This window comes from Cicer arietinum, chromosome 5 (assembly GCF_000331145.2).
Source record: "Cicer arietinum cultivar CDC Frontier isolate Library 1 chromosome 5, Cicar.CDCFrontier_v2.0, whole genome shotgun sequence".
In the NCBI taxonomy this organism is placed as follows: domain Eukaryota; kingdom Viridiplantae; phylum Streptophyta; class Magnoliopsida; order Fabales; family Fabaceae; genus Cicer; species Cicer arietinum.
The window spans coordinates 46,452,852-46,469,611 of record NC_021164.2 but is presented as its reverse complement, the minus strand read 5'-3'; the positions used below and the strand labels follow the sequence as shown (position 1 = coordinate 46,469,611).

The 16,760-nt window shown below is 32.9% G+C and overlaps 2 protein-coding genes across 24 annotated transcripts in view; both read left to right on the top strand.

Moving 5' to 3' along the window:
* Nucleotides 1–715: 715 nt before the first annotated feature.
* LOC101491986 (protein CHROMATIN REMODELING 5-like) lies at nt 716–9,100 on the top strand. Of its 23 annotated transcripts, XM_073368945.1 has the most exons (12): nt 717–878; nt 1,012–1,157; nt 1,634–1,697; nt 2,866–2,959; nt 3,031–3,118; nt 3,192–4,855; nt 5,894–6,049; nt 6,160–6,337; nt 6,426–6,606; nt 7,471–7,817; nt 7,916–8,009; nt 8,199–9,100. In XM_073368945.1, exons 6-9 carry the CDS (start codon nt 4,772–4,774, stop codon nt 6,476–6,478), a joined length of 471 nt encoding a protein of 156 aa, XP_073225046.1. In that variant the 5' UTR covers nt 717–878; nt 1,012–1,157; nt 1,634–1,697; nt 2,866–2,959; nt 3,031–3,118; nt 3,192–4,771; the 3' UTR covers nt 6,479–6,606; nt 7,471–7,817; nt 7,916–8,009; nt 8,199–9,100. The 23 variants fall into 23 exon arrangements, with proteins under 23 accessions (XP_073225045.1, XP_073225054.1, XP_073225052.1 ...); XM_073368944.1 differs by lacking the exon at nt 6,426–6,606 and having other exon boundaries at nt 716–878; nt 1,012–1,095; nt 2,877–2,959; nt 6,160–6,378; XM_073368953.1 differs by having other exon boundaries at nt 716–878; nt 1,012–1,095; nt 4,767–4,855; nt 6,144–6,337; nt 6,426–7,817.
* Nucleotides 9,101–15,288: 6,188 nt separating this feature from the next.
* Nucleotides 15,289–16,760, top strand: part of LOC101491355 (serine--glyoxylate aminotransferase) — a 6,433-nt gene continuing 4,961 nt past the window's right edge. The window contains exons 1-2 of the mRNA XM_073369066.1: nt 15,289–15,500; nt 16,480–16,760. The exon at nt 16,480–16,760 is cut by the window's right edge and continues 2 nt beyond it. Of these exons, the coding sequence (XP_073225167.1) occupies nt 16,561–16,760 (200 nt within the window). The 5' untranslated portion in view covers nt 15,289–15,500; nt 16,480–16,560. The remainder of the gene's footprint in view (nt 15,501–16,479) is intronic.

Sequence of the window (16,760 nt, the reverse complement as noted above, 5' to 3'; positions counted from 1 at the left end):
GTATGTGAACGTGAACTGAATTCCTTCATTTACGTGAACTCAATTCACGTAAAGGTACGTAATTTCAATTGACGTACACATACGTGAACTGAGTTCGCGTACGTTTCTGGGTTTTTGAAAACAAGTTTGCGTACGTGAACTGAGTTCACGTACGTTTCTGGGTTTAGGGCAACGAAGGTTGTCTTCTTCATCAAAAATGGAAACTACTTTCCTTCAATTTTCAGGCATTGTATTCTTAAATAGATAAAACAAAACAACATAAGACAACAAAAACAAAGAATGATTATTACTTATTTGATTGATGAAGATGAAGATGTTTGATGAACTTGGTTGATGATTGATGAAGATGTTTGATGAAAATGGTGGATGATGATTGATGAAAACAGTGGATGATGATTGATGAAAATGGTGGATGCTGATTGATGATGATAGAATGAACAACAATGCAAATGCAGAAATGTAGAATGAAGAGGAAGAAGATGTTATGAAGAAGTAATGGTATGAAGAAGATGAAATAAAGGGAAGGGCATTTTGGGCATTTTGATTATTTTTTAATTTTGAGGGGTGCGAATAGCAATTTGGGGGGTGTTGGTAGCAATATTGTTATTATTATTATATTTATTTATTTAAATTTTTGGCACTGGACGTGTCATAGACCCTTTCGTGGATTGGTCTTCAGATATATATATATATTTTATAAACTGCCTCAAAATGTTCCTCATAGGTAGAGTGCATAAATTCACTCACAACATTGATTAAGAAGGCGATGTCAGGTCTAGCATAAGACAAGTAAATTAGCTTACCAACCAACCTATGGTATCTTCCACCGTCAACTGGATCACTTCCTTCCTCCCAAAGTTTTGCATTAGGGTCCAAGGGTGTGTCAGCTGGGCTACAACTTCTCATTCCTTTTTCCTTTAAAAGATCTAGAATGTATTACTAAAATAGAAAATATCAACACATTCTCCAACAGGATGAATTCCTAATTATTTGTTTTACTTGCTTTTTTAGGTGGAAAGAATAATTGCAGATATGATTCTCAAAGACAATTCTGACAATGTTATTTCAGAGTATTTGGTCAAGTGGCAAGGACTAGTAAGAGTTAGATCAACCGGAGGATAATCTGATAGTTAGAGATAGAAGGAGACCAGTGAAACGTATAGACTGAACTGTTAAGAATGATTTGGATCATGGTCTATCTATCATTTGACATGATTTATGATAAAATATTATGGAGGTTCTTATTATGCTGTGTCGAATTTTGTTTCTCGGTTCTATCCAAAGTTATAAACTTCAAAATATGTTGCCACATTTATGTTAGGTTATCCAACACTGATATGCTGGTTATGTTGAGTTTTGTGCTTCTGCCAATTAGAAATTAGTGGTGCATACTGGTAGACAGTTTTTTTTTTTGTTTGAGGTGGAGATTAGTAGTGAAGCCTTTGTGTCATGGTTAATTAGTTGGTAGTTGAACATTATCTTTTTTTCATGAGACGGACAGTTGAATATTCTTTATGTTTCCATCTAATGTATTTTTTCCTAGTATCTATGTTTATCATTTCTGTGATTGTACAAATTAATACAGGAAAAACTTTATAGATACTAAGCTGTTTGTTCTGTCACATTTGAACAGGCTCGTGAGGCTGCAATGTCAGTTCATGGGAAGATGGTTGATCTTCAGCATAGGAAGAGCAAAGGTTGGTAATTTACGAATAATATAAGGTTGAGTATGGAAGTGTTCTTCTGAGATTCCAGTGCAGAATGCTAAATTGTAATTTGCATATTTTTATGCTTTCATCTCACTCCTTTTTAATAACACTTTGAACATTTTCATGTGTCTTGCTTATACACTTGACTCTATTGTTGGTGCAGTATTGTTTATGCTCTTGCAAATCTTCTACCATATGTTTTCTAAATTCTTGGTTTAAATATCTAAATTTTTTATTTACGATTTTGCACATTGTGCGCTGGGTAAAACTCTTTAATTATGGCTTGGGCCGTTGGCAACTTGGGCTGACCATCCTCTATGTAGTGTAGCAGAACCCTACCGGACTAGTACTATTTTATTTCACATGAATGACTTCTGCATCTTGATTTTTGTAGTAACTCTTGCCACTTGAAAGAAAGAACAGGATGAGAAATGTTTGTTTCTACGTTATGTAAGAAAGTTAATTAAGATTCATATTTCATAACTGTCAACTTCGTTTGCTATTGTTCCCACAAACTATTTCTATGCGAAAATTTGTGCGATGGTGATGAAATTTTGAAAGCCATTCGTGACTGGGGTCTGTTTCCCTGGTTTTCGTAATTTTCGTTTCTGTGCAGAGATTATTTTTCCTTTTCTTTATAAACACGTCTTGTCCAAGTATGTACAATTAAAAATTGCAATTTAAGTGACAGTTAAGCTACATTGATGTCATAGCCATCTAGATATTGGTCTAGTTGTTTATATTAGTTATTTAGCCATTACCAAATTAATATTATCAGTGTTATATAAAACAGTGTTATATTTCCAGGGGATTTAACTTTTCTCTTTTTGTTTTTTTTCTCCATAATTTTTATACTTGACAAAACTTGGACTTCTTAGTCATAAACCGTAATCCAATCTGCAAATAAATGGTAAATACAAATATTTTAAAAGCTTATGATGTTTGCTGCTCAAGTATGAAAATTTAGTCATATGGTTCTACCACTTATATTTAGTTCCCCTGTCTTATAACGCTGTTTTCTTTTGTTTTTGGTTTCTTTTTCTATCGAGAACAGTATGAGGAGATTTCTGGTGTCGTAATTTTATTCACATTGGATATTATCTAAAATTTACTTAGGTAGAGATATGCTTTTGATCTATGATTTTGTGATATTTAGCAAGTTTGCAGAAATTTGACGAACAACCTGAACGGTTGAAGGGTGGAAAGCTTCGTGACTATCAACTTGAGGGTCTGAATTTTCTTGTTAACAGGTATACTTGTATGTATATATGAAATATGCCTTCTGTTATTCGGTGTTCTGAATCTTAGTTCATTTTGACAGTTGGAGAAATGATACAAATGTTGTTTTAGCCGATGAAATGGATCTTGGTAAAACTGTTCAGTCAATATCTATGCTTGGTTTTCTATAGGTATGGTATTTATGTCTACTCACGAATGTCTTTCCAATGCAATAGTTAAATTTATTTTTGTTTCCTGGTACAGAAGGCCCAGAAAATCCAAGGTCCTTTTCATGTAGTTGTCCCGGTTGTAAAATCAAGAGAAATCAGATTTGATTCTCTTTTATTTTATATTATTATGTTTATTTTTATTTTATGATTTTGTCATTATTATTCAAGTATTATTATTGTAATTTCTTTTCCTATATAAACAGCTTATAGATGTAGTAATAAAATATGAAAGGATTGTATTTTACTTTTTTCATGGTATCAAGAGCTTTTGGTTAGGGTTCCATGGTAGGGTTTGGGGATTCAAAACTAAAAGGGTTAAACCGTGATGCTCTAATCAATTGAGCTAAAGGGTTGACCCAACTTGTTTTTTATCTATGTAGTCGCAGCCCCTAGTCGTAGCCCCACGCGGCTGTAATGGTTTTTCCAATTCTTTTTGGCTATGAGGGAACTTCTAATGCCCTCAAGGTTGAAATCCAGAAACTCAATGGAAAAAATCATGTCGAATGGTTCCGAACCGCAATATTGATACTAAAAATATGGTTTCCTCACAGGAGAGGTGAAAATGCTTGCCACAACTGATCTAGGTTTTGGAAATACGAGAACTCTGTTATTATTGCTTGGCTGCTTAGTAATATGGAATCAACGATTAGAAAAACTTTTATGTTTTTGTCTATTGCAAAGAAAGTTTGGGAGACTCTCAAAGAAACATATTCTGACATTCATAATTCTTCTTAAATTTTTTATCTCAAATCACGATTGTGGCAAGCCAAACAAGCAGACAGAGATGTCACTATGTCACTATCTATTATAATGAGTTGATGACACTATGGCAAAAATTGGATATCTGTTATGATGATCCTTGGAAGTGTTGTGAATACAGTGTTTTGTTTTTTAAGAAACCAGAGAGAACTACCGAGTATTCATGTTTTTTGGTTGGGCTTAATAAGGGCTTGTCAAGAACATTGAAATGAATACTCGATTCTCCTATCTCTTAAGAAACAAAACACTGTCCTCACAGCACTTCCAATGATCATCATAGTAGAGATCCAATTCAAGTCATAATGTTCAACTCATTATAATAGGTAATGACATCCCTATCTCTTTGTTTGGCATGCCACAGTTGTGATTTGAGATCGAAAATTTGAGAAGAATTATGAATGTCAAAATATGTTTCTTTGACAGCCTCCCAAACTCAGTTCGCATAAAAGATTTCCTAATCGCTGATTCCATATTACTAAGCAGCCAAACAATAATATCAGAGTTATCAGATTTTCAAAACCTCGAATAAGTTGTGACAGGCATTTGCACCTCTCTTGTGAGGAAACCATATTTTACTAGTATCAATCTTGCGGTTTGGGACCATTTGACATAATTTTTTCCATTGAGTTATGGATTTCAACCTTGAGGGCATTAGAAGTTCCCTCATGGCCAAAAATATTGGAAAAACCATTACAGCCGCCAATGCCGCTGCCATTGCCTAAACCAATACTGTCGGCTTGTTGACTACTTCTGATTTTTCACCCAAACCGTCGTGGTTGTTGTCTACTTCTGATTTTTCATCCAAACCATTGTTGCTGCTGCCACTACCATAAGGGCTGCCATCATGCAGCACCGATGATTGATGGAGTATCTGCCCAAGTGAGAAGCTGGTCATATGGGAATTTGTCTAAACGAGATGCACTCCGATTTTCTCGTTCAGTAAGATTCTATTACTGTTGGCAATATTCATTGTTATCTTCCTATATGAAAATCTATTTCTTCTGATATGCACTAATGTTTGGTGACCTGGTATTATTTTTGTGTTTCTGATACTTATCATTCCCACTGACCTTCCAACTAATGTAACTCAATAACTGTAACTAACCGAAGGCTGAACCAGAAGGTTTTAGAATACAACACAATATAGTGGTATAGGAAATACAAAAACTGTAGATTGCAATATTTTCCATTGTCGTAAGTCTGACACAATTAATCTTTGGTATTCCCTTTCTTTAAGAATTTTCATAATAAACTCATTCAAGCTTGCAGATACATGCCTCTCTAATATGGACATGTGTGACAGTGTGTGTATACATTGTTCAAGCTAAGGTTGATTATATGAATCAAGCGAGCTCTAATTATCATGCTTGTCTCCATCCTTGCACCTTTGGTTTTAAAGAATTTACTTTTGTGCCAGTCTCTGCTAGGAACCCAAGAATTGGATTCTTTGATTTAGAGGAAGAACACTAATATTTAAAAAGAAAAGATAAGAAATAATAAGAGAAAACCTCTCCCAAAAAAATGATACACAAGAACGGATACGCTCCTACAATGGTTTATACTACTCAATTTCTAAAAGTGATAAAAATCTCTTTTCTAAAGGGGTGGAAGTCTCTATTTAAAGATTTCCGGTACATAAAGATAGGAATTAGGTCCTAGATAACTAACTAATACCAGCAACACGAAAACAGTACACCTATCCCACTACTTACAACTACTTACAACCTAGGAACACAATTACTAACAAACTCCTAATTATCCCTATTTGTATATCCTAACAGCCTCTGAATTAAAAAAAATTGGCATGTTTATTTAATAGCTCTCTTCTTAACTTAATGTGCATTCTCTTTTTTTTTTTTCTAACGTCTTATCTTCTAAAATTGTGCCTGCGATATGTATGTGTGTATGATGCACAGTTCATTGTTTCTATTTCCTTTAGCTGTGTATCTTATCATGTATTCCGAACTAAATCACTAGGTTATGAAGTTTGGGAATGAGAGCCAAATCAACTTGATTTCTGCTGAGGTTGGTGGTGCAGTAGGAGCTGCTCCACTTCAAGCACAAACGGAACTCTTCGATGTTTTAATTGATGGCTGTAGAGAAGCTGTGGAACTTGAAAGTCTGGATCTGAAGGTTTCTATGACATTAAACTATTCCTCTCAAATCTTGTGTGGAGTTGATTATTTAACATTTGTATTCTCATTATTTGCTAAGATGCTTACTGCAGGTAATGTTGCATCCAGGGGCCTTTGTTGGATTTCTTTGGTGTCCCAGTGAAGGCGAATGAGTTACTTATCCGTGTGCAAGAATTTCAACTCCTAGCAAAGTGCATTACTCGGTATGAAGATCCCATTGCACAATTCCGTGTTTTAACATATCTCAAACCTTTAAACTGGTCAAAAGGTTGTGGATGGAATCAAAGTAGGTGCTATCCTCTACATCATTTGTATATACATTCAGAGGTGGGATTGATTACTGCCTTTTCTAATTCTATTTCACTTGCTAATAGTTGATGATGCAAGATTGCTTCTTGGAGTATATTATCATGGATTTGGTAGTTGAGAAATGATAAGGTGGATGAAAGACTTGGTCTTACGAAAAAAATTGCACCAGTGGAACTTCAGCATCATGAAACTTTCTTGCCGCGAGCTCCAAACTTGAGAGACCGGGACAATGCCCTGTTGGAGCAAGTTTGTGATCGCTTCAATTACATCCTTCTTTTCGTTTTTCTCTGGTTATGCTACCTACACATCAATAATGAGCGTCTTCATGCCCTATCCCCTCTTTTTATTTACATGCTTCCTTTCCCTCTATACCTCAAATTTAATTTTCAAGAGTTGTTTTGGTACTTGATGTTTCCCACATGTATATAGTTTTGAATACTATTCAATATAGTTTATCTTGTATTGTAAATTTCACTTGCAGAAGGTACCACACATTGTTGAGGGTGTTCCTCTTGGGTTAAAGGCTTTGTGGAGAGAAAATCTCCAGATGCTCAAATTTTTACTTAGACTCAACATTCTTGTAATATCCAACTTTTTAAGCAATATGCTTATTATACATGACAACAGATGGCGAGATATGAGGTTTTATTGTTTTTTTAGTTTTATAACTATCGTAAAAGCTTTGCTTTTTTCTTTTGGTAACAGAGCACCTTTTATCAGTATTGTGAGCGTACCTTAGATTGAATTCTAGGTCACTAGGTCGTATAGATTATGATACCATATGATAAACTAACCCTCTTAAAAGCTTTAGCTGTTAGGTGAAGACAAGTAGATTTTATATTATAAGGCAAACAATATGGAAACTTGTTATTTGAGTGTGAGAGGTGTTAATCTAACCATAAAACGCTTCATGGATGATCAAATATAGATTTAAATAAATTTGTTCTTGATCATCCATATATGGCTATACAGTCAATATTTACTCCTCTCATGCTCTCACTTGAACAACACCTTGATGCAGTCAATTTTTTATTACTTGAAACTTGTGTCAGTTCATTATTCATATTATCCACGCATAGCTCAAGCTAATTCCTCGAGTAATTCATGTAGGAACTTGCTGTTATTGGCGTGAAAAAGGCCTATAGCAAAAGTGGAAGGAAGACTTCCAAGAAAAAGTAAGAACATCTTGTAGACATCTCATCGTTGCATGGGCAGGAACAGAAAAAAGTGGGTTCTTATAAAGTTAATGTCGAAATAAGGAAGGATAGACTTCAGAAACCTCTCAAAGTTGAACCTGTTATAAAGAGGGTGAAATTTCTGATGATGATGAAGTATATAAGCAGTTCAAGGAAGTAAAATGGATGGAATGGTGTCAAGATGTGATGGTTGAAGAAATGAAAATGTTGAAACGTCTTCACAGGTTGCAGACAACCAGCGCCAATCTTCCGAAGGAAAAGGTTCCCCCAATTGTTGCGGATTAATCCGTTCTTTTATGTTTATTTCCAAATTTAAATAATGAAAACACTATTTACTTGCTTTTTCTCCTCTACTTTAGGTGCTTTCAAAAATCCGCAACTACTTGCAGCTTCTTGGCATAAGGATAGATCAAATTGTATCAGAAAAGGAAGACCAACCCTCTAAGCAAGATAGTATGTGTTTTATTCCCATTTGAACTTGTTTGCGTAACCTCATTTTCTTTGAGATGACTGTTTTGTTCCTGGGTCCCTTTATTTTCTAGAATACTTGTGGTTTCCTATGTATTTTGAGGACTGGTTCTGTCTGTATTTTATGATTCTTTAATGCATGAATGATTTTTTTCATTCCTTGTCGGTTTACAGGAATGAATATGAGATTGTGGAAGTTGTTGCTACCTTTTCCCATTTATCAGGGGAGAGGCTTTACCAAATTTATTCAAAACTTAAACTGGAGCACATTGCAGCAGGTTTTGGCCCCTCTCATCCCAATGGGTCAGTATCTAGTCCCTTTGGCAGGAATGGAAAACTTAGTCATTCGTATTCATTTCCAGGGTCAGCCACACCTCAAAGGATCATGAGTAATGGAATTCAGCCGCTGGATCCTAACTCGATGGGGATCCTTGGGGCAGGACCTTCCGAAAAATGTACTGCTGGTGAAAAACAATTCAAGACTCGATATGGTGGGTTTCCTCCAAGACAAGAATTCTCTTCAGGAATCGAGTAGCTGATTATGAAGGGATCAGAACGGCTGATTCCAGAAGTGTTGGCTTTCACTCTGCACTTAGCTTCAGCTATTGTAAATACTTTGGAGTTCTTTTTTTTCCACCAATGGGATAAGATATTGCAGATCCCTCTTTGGTTTCCTGTGGTAATCCGAGAAATATCCTACATATGAATTTGCATAGTTGAACAAGGCAGCTGAAGCCGACCATGATCTGGTGTTTACAATGCAAAGTTTTGCCCTTTTATCATTCCCTTTTTCCTTTTGAATTTTACACTTCCTTGAGGAGGAGCCAAGCAAAGGGTTACATATATAGTGAAAAATCTTTAACAGAAACACATTATACCTGCTAGAGATATCTAAGAAAAGTGTGCATTCCAAGTCTCCCCATTTTATTGGAATTAATTGTAGGCATCATGCAAATTATGTTAGCTGATATGCACAAAAATGTATTTCCAACAAGTTCAGCTAAAACCTGTCTGAATTTTTTTGTAGCTCTTTAAAGCAAATTTCATTAGCAAATAAAATTAATTAATTCTCAGCATTTTTGCTCAGTCTCCATTTCCAATATAATCTACTGCAGTCATACATGGTGGATTAGTGTAAGACCCATAATTTTAAAGTACACTTTATGTATTTTTGCGTATTTTGGATTTTGGCTCGAAGGCTTTTTAGCCAAAGTTATTAATATTTCGGAGTTATATGATCAAAAAGATATTTTGATACCGATTAAAAATTACGCGTCGATAGATAAATTAAATTAAGTGCGGTGAATCTTTTACGTAGAATTTTATGCCTTATGGGTGAAATGGTAATTTTAATAAATATCTAGATATTTGGAGATATTTGTTAAAAGTAATTAATATGTATAAATATATATATGTATCTATATGTTTGTATAGAAAGAAAAGAAAAGGATATAAAAAGGAAAGAAGGAAAAAGGAAGAAAGGAAAAAGAAAGGAAAGAAAGAGAAAGGAAAGAAAAAAGAAAAATTCCATCTTCTTCCTCTGTTACCTCACGCGCGACCCCCTTCTCCCTCCTTCCTCCATTTTTCGTTTTCTTTGCTTCCTTTCTTCAAGATTAGAAACCCAAGGCTTGGTGGGTGATAGGATAAGGATTTCTTAACTTCACTCTCCCTCGTAGATTCGAAAGCGAAGAAAAACGGCGTTAGGGATTTTAAAACCGTCAAACACAAACCTCCCCGTTTCATCTAGATCTAAGCTTCATTTCGCGGAGAGATAGAAGGGAAAGTTGCTCACCACCACACTACGGTGCTAGTGAACTAACTTTGGAAGCGACGACGCGAGCGGAGATTTTACCGGATTTACTCGCGGTACCGGAAACGCACGTTAAAGCTATCGTTAAGGTAATGGCTCCTTCCAAACTTCTAGTTTGCATTTAGGGACTTATCTGTAGTTGTGTGGAAAGGACTTTGTTAGGGTTGAAGTGTTGATTTGGGGGAAAATGAATCTAAGGCTTTATGGGTAAAATCTTAGAGTTAGGTTTTGGTTATATTGATGAATGTTTCGTGGAAAATGAATTTAAACTCATTTATGTATGATTTTGAGTAAATGGAACTTGTTGTGTTTGAGTGGTGGATTGTGTGGATTTGTGTTCGTCGTATTTGGCGTGTTCTTAATTAATACTAACGAAATTTGATATGTGTATGGTTAGATTTTGTGGAGAAATGAATTGATGTGTTTTGGTGTGGATCGTGGATTGAATTTGATAATATGTTTGAGTTTGTTTTGTGTGGAATTTGAAAACCATTAGAGTTAAACGAGTATTAAAAATGGGGAATCTTTTAATATCTCGGTTTACTTAATGTGTGTTTGAGGAAATCGTTTAAGTTAAACGAGTATTAAGAATGGGGAATCTCTTAATGTCTTGTTTACTTAATGTTGGCGTGAAAACCATTAGAGTTAAATGAGTATTAAAAATGGGGAATCTTTTAATATCTCGGTTTACTTAATGTGTGTTTGAGAAATTCGTTTAAGTTAAATGAGTATTAAGAATAGAGAATCTCTTAATGTCTTGTTTACTTAATGTTTGTTGTGAAAATCGTTTAAGTCAAATGAGTATTAGAAATGGGGAATCTTTTAATATATGCATTTGCTTAACAAATGTTGTGGATGGAGTCTGTGTATGCTCATGCATTTCATTTTGGTAAATCGTGCTGACCCGTGATAGGTGGCACCTCGGTAAACAGTACTGACCCGTGATAGGTGGTACGTTTACGATTTACGTTTTTGGTAAATTGTGCTGACCCGTGATAGGTGGCACCTCGGTAAATAGTACTTTGGCCTGTGATAGGCGGTACATTTACGATTTACGCTTTTTCTTTTAGTAAATCGTGTTGACCCGTGATAGGTGGCACCTCGGTAAACAGTACTGACCCGTGATAGGTGGTACGTTTACGATTTACGTTTTTGGTAAATTGTGCTGACCCGTGATAGGTGGCACCTCGGTAAACAGTACTGACCCGTGATAGGTGGTACGTTTACGATTTACGTTTTTTTGGTTTGGAATTCCGAGTCCATGCATTTTGGCATATACGCATTGCATTAGGGTGCTTGGCACGCGAGTCGTGTTTAATTCAAGTTTATGATTGAGTATTTTGAATTTGAGTTGTCGTGGTAATTGTATTGAAATTGCTAAGTGTTATGTATTAATTATTGTGTGTAAGTGTGATGAATTGTAAAACTATTTCGAAAACCCAATCTGTCGTGGTGATCGGGTGGGAATTGCTAAGTATTAAGATGTGGGATTGTGTATGAATGTGATTGGATTAGTTTAAGTATTTTTGGAAGGATAAGCAGGGAAATCGACTTCCCAATCGATTGGATGAGTTGCAGGGACTTCCCTAATTTGACAAAATCGATTTGCCAATCGATTTTGTAATCTGTTTTTTTAAAACCATTCAAGAAATCGATTTGGAAATCGATTTGGTCACACAGGAACTCAGCAAATCTGACAAAATCGATTTGGAAATCGATTTGGTCACACAGGAACTCAGCAAAACTGACAAAATCGATTTGGAAATCGATTTGGCCACACAGGAACTCAACATAACTGACAAAATCGATTTGGCAATCGATTGGCTCAGTAGAAATTCTATTTTGAGTTAGATAATCGATTGCTCAATTGATTTATCAATGTTTTAGTCAGTTATGTATTACTTGATGGATTGAGAACTTTATTTTGATTCCATTTTTAATTGGCAAGCATTATATGAACTTTTAGCATATGGGAAATCCTTTTAAGGTGCATGCTTAGTTGAAAGGTTATTTTGTGCATTTAAAAACTTAAATGTTATGTGTTAACTGTTAATTTCGGTTGGTGACCCTTTACAACTATTGTGGAAATCTGGGCTTTTCCCTCAGATGAGAGCCAGGACGATCCTACCGGTTCGTACCCTACGGATGGGAATGTAGATGAGAATGCTTCACTGAAGCTATGTTAGGAGGATCTCACGGGGTGCGTGGAGATCACTCAGGGTGTATAGTTATAGTTTTTTTTGAAGAATGATCAGATTAGGATGACATAGAGGGATCATATGTTTTTTTTTATTACGTTATTTTGAACTGGAAAACTGTACCTTTACTAATATTGTCAGTATGACATCTTAGTTCAATGGGTTCCATGTATCATCTGTTTATTGTGTAAATACTTTGGATTCATATATTTGAGAAACTTTTCCGCTGCTTGTAAATTATAATGACTCAATTATTTATCCAAAGGTATTACCTCATTTAATTCTCTAATTTATTTTAATTTCTTTTGAAAAAAAAAAATACACCCTCGCTTTGAAAATCGGGGTGTTACAATTAGTATTTCCAATTGTTGGGTATATTGTTATTTCCTTTCAACATTCAGATTACAATAATTTAATATCTTTTACCACTTCATCTATCTTTTACCACTCATTTGTAAAGGAAACAGCGTCTTATTTGAGATGAGTACAGAATTTGGCTCCATCAAACCCTATAATAGTATGAGTTAATGAACAAACAATCTATGCTATGTTGTAGGAAAACCTCACAATATACCTCATTGGAGTTGTTTGGTGAAGGAACAATTTTAACCATCAAATGTATTAATATTTTAAATTTTAATTTTAATTTTAATCGACAATTAGGTATTATTACAGATTATATGGTATATGATTTTTAGAAATAAAAAGTTGTTATAAAGTAGTCTTCATATAGAGGTTATTAAAATGGGTTTTTGAATCACGAAGTATGCATGGCGCCTTCATTCAAAGGGCGACTACGATAGGTTTTTGTGACTTGTGAAGAAATAGAAGTTGAACAGCGAGTGACGATGGATGAGGCACGAGGGAATGGATAGGAAGAGATCGTCGAACAAGTCACAGGGTCAGGTCTAGCCGAAAATCAAAATAGAGCCTTTTTGAATGCCCTTGATATTTATTTAATGTTATTATTTTGTTTTCTTTTAACTTGTTGATTATCACAAGAATGATGTTAAAAATTTAGAGTTCGATTAAAAGAAAAATAAAGTTTGATAAATAATTATTTTAATTAAAATTTAAATTTTTTAAAATAATTTAGTTTTAAATAAAACCGGATAATGTTTAAATATTTTATAAAATTTATCATCAATTTAAATATTGTATTATATACATCACTCTTTTAATTTATAAGTAAATATAAAATTAATTGACATGTCATTTTTAACATGTGTAATTTAGTTAATCTGGTTGATGGGTAATTTATTTATTTTTGAAAGTATAAATGTTAGTTTATTAGTAATATTTGTTTAATGTTGTGGATGAGGTAGAATTTTGGATCTCTTTATTTCTCAATTTCTTAATTTGTAATTTATTTATAGTTATAAATCTAAGTCACTCGTCCGGACTACGTATACGTGTATTCATGCCAATCACCTACATGTTATCATATTGAACTAATAATAACGATATGAAAATGGATGGAAGTGAATATAATATGTAGGGAGGAAAGAAACAAAAGATGAATACATCAGAAAACAATCCTAGCTGTTATTAATTGCTAAAATCTCTCACGTATAAAACACACGCAAGCAACCACAAGGTTTGGGGATATTGCCAAACAATTGAAAAGGATTCCAAATAAAGGAGATTGGAATTTAGCTTCATTGACCACAAGTGAAGTGTGGTTGACATTTCATTATTATCTCTTTATCTCTCATATTGCTTTCTCAGCCTCAAACTTCAATGTTCTCTATATTGTACTATATACTATGGCAGTAAAATATCCTTCCATTATTCATCTTTTTATATTATTTGTTGTACTGTTTTTTTCTTCTTCAAGTTTTTTTAAAACTTATGTTAAAAATAAAATATTCAAAAAGTTAATTTTGTTAGAAAAAAATTAATAATATGAGTTTAATTTTTTTTAAAAGAATTGAAAATATGAAATTTTTATCAAATCAAAGTGACATTAACAAATATTTTACAATGATCTCTTAAGCGATGAATTCGATACCTACGTTGCTAGAAACTGAACTAGAAATAAAATTTAATTGATATAAATTAACGTAAAAACAATTATATTATTAACTAATCACAAATATTTTTATGTGTGACATCTATAATTAAAGTTAAATATCTTTTAATAATCTAACAATAATAATTAATTGTGTGAAAAGTATTAAACTTGCATTGACAATAAAATGTCAATATTTTTATATCTTAAAATATCATAGTTTTAAAACAAAGATAAATAGTTAAAACATCAATATTAAGTTGTAACATATCAACTTTGAGGGTTATTTCCATTGATTCTTTTTTTTGTTTCACATTTATTTTGTTTTAAGTTTTATTTTCTTAAACAATACTTTAATGTCAAAGATAAAAAAATTGATAAGATTTCATTCACACAAGTTAGACTTGCCTACTACTTATTATTTAACGTGACACATCAACAAAAATACCCTCCAAATTCAATGTTCAGGACTTCTTTTTTTTTTTTTTTGTTGAAATTTTATAACTTGGAACAGTGTATTTTTTGGATTTGGAATTAAGAGACTAAATCAGAAATCGGTAAAAATAGGAATCAAAAGTGCAAGCTAACTTAAAATTAAGTCTTCTATGCTTTCTCAACTTATACTATTGAAAATCAAACAGTTAATTTGGATAATCCGTACACGAGTTTCAATTTTTTTAATTTTTTTATAATATAATAAAATGAGAGTGATTTATTTCATTGATTAAATATATTATTAATTTCTTCAAAATTGCAATTTTTTAAATTTAGTCTCTATATTTTTTTATTCAATTTTAATTTTATAGAGACTTAAACTTTTTAAATTAGAATTAAAAGTGAATAAAAAAATTTTAACGACTAAAGAGTTGATAATTTTTTTTTATAAAGATTAAAAATAAATTTTTAAAATTTTATAGAGACTAAATTTTATTTTACTTTTTTAAATTATTAAAATTACTTTTTTTTTTTTATCATAGACTCAATTTTTAAAATTACATCTAACATCCAACATATTTAGGAGGCAAAGACTGAGTTGAATTAAGTAGTTAATGAGTAAAAAAAATCATCTAGAACAATATTACAGTAACTGCTCAGATCCCCTCAAACCCATCTCCCAAAATCTTGACAAGTATTTTTATATCATGAGTAACATTAAGAAATTAGGAGAATGAATAAATTATTAGAGATACAACCCAAATGATATGTTGATATATATGATGTGGAATTTCATAGAAAATTCAAGCCAGAACTAAGTTCATCCATTCTCAGCCTCAAGGTGCCCAAATTTTCCCTCTTATCTACTACTTGGACAAAACATGGCCCCACCTTAGCATATATGAATATTTACATTTATTTATATAGTTTTATATAACAAACTTCTGCTCAGAGCAGAGTGCACTGGCACCACAGCTCTTCCTTCTGCTATATTTCACCAAACTATATCAAAATTCTCCTTGGTACACTCACTTATTCATATTATTTCATTTATTATATCTTTTTCCTTTGTATTTAATTGTTTTTAGTGTCCAAATTTGGTTCTTTCAACTTTTTTTTAATGCTTACTCATGCTTTGTTATATTGCCCTTCCTATATAATAGGAAAGAAAATATAAATTAATCTAAACTCAATTCTTGTTGTAATATCCCAATATAAACTCAATTCTTTTTATGTTCTTCAAGGTAGTGATGTTTTTGCATTTTAAGAAAAACCATCGGTTTCAAATGATTTAGCTTCATGAAAAACAAAGTGATTATTCAATTTTATGGTATTGTAGGTTTTCTTACATGTTTAGATATTTTGATGTTTTTTTGTCTTAATTTTGCATATTTATTCTATTCTTTTTTTAATGACTTTAAATTTTATCATTTTCAATCGAAGTTAATTTCTACCAATTTGAATAAATAAATATATTTCTTTAAAGTAGTTGAAATTAGTCGCTCTTCCTTTAGCTGCAAGAATGACTCAAGCAGTCAATTTTTCATATTAATTAAATGAAAAGATTTTAAAGGCTAAGCACAAGCACCAATAATATTTAAAAAAAAATTATAGGATCACGACAAAGTTCTTAATGGAAAAAGATGATAAATTTATATTATTTTTCTTTATTTAGATGTTATTTTAAAGGCCATCATTAAAGTTACTATTTCATGATAAAAACAGAAGTTGTTATTTGCTTTCTTAACACTTAGATTTAATAGCATTTAAACTTGATTGTTCCATGTTATGCCTTAGCTACTCATAACTTTGGTTAGCAAGTGGTGTAAGTGAGTTTAAATTTCAATTTTACTATGTGAAATATGGATGCATAGTTGAATATTTCAGTCACAAATTTCTACCATGGACTAATAAAACAATAATTCACTATTACATTCACAAAGTTTATTACCAACAATTCAGAAAGTTGTTAATACTAACTTCATGATGGATTTTCTGTAGGTGGTGGTTTCTTTGGTGTGAAAAAAGTCCAACAACTTGCTTGAATTTCAAAGAGGTTGTTGAAATTTCAAGCAAGTGAAGATGGATTATGTCAATGGACCAGGAAGGAACCATCTGTTTGTTCCAGGACCAGTTAACATACCTGATCAGGTCATTCGTGCGATGAGCCGGAACAACGAGGACTATCGCTCTCCTGCGATTCCAGCTCTCACAAAAACTCTACTTGAGGATGTCAAGAAGATTTTCAAGACTACTAGTGGAACACCATTTCTTTTCCCTAC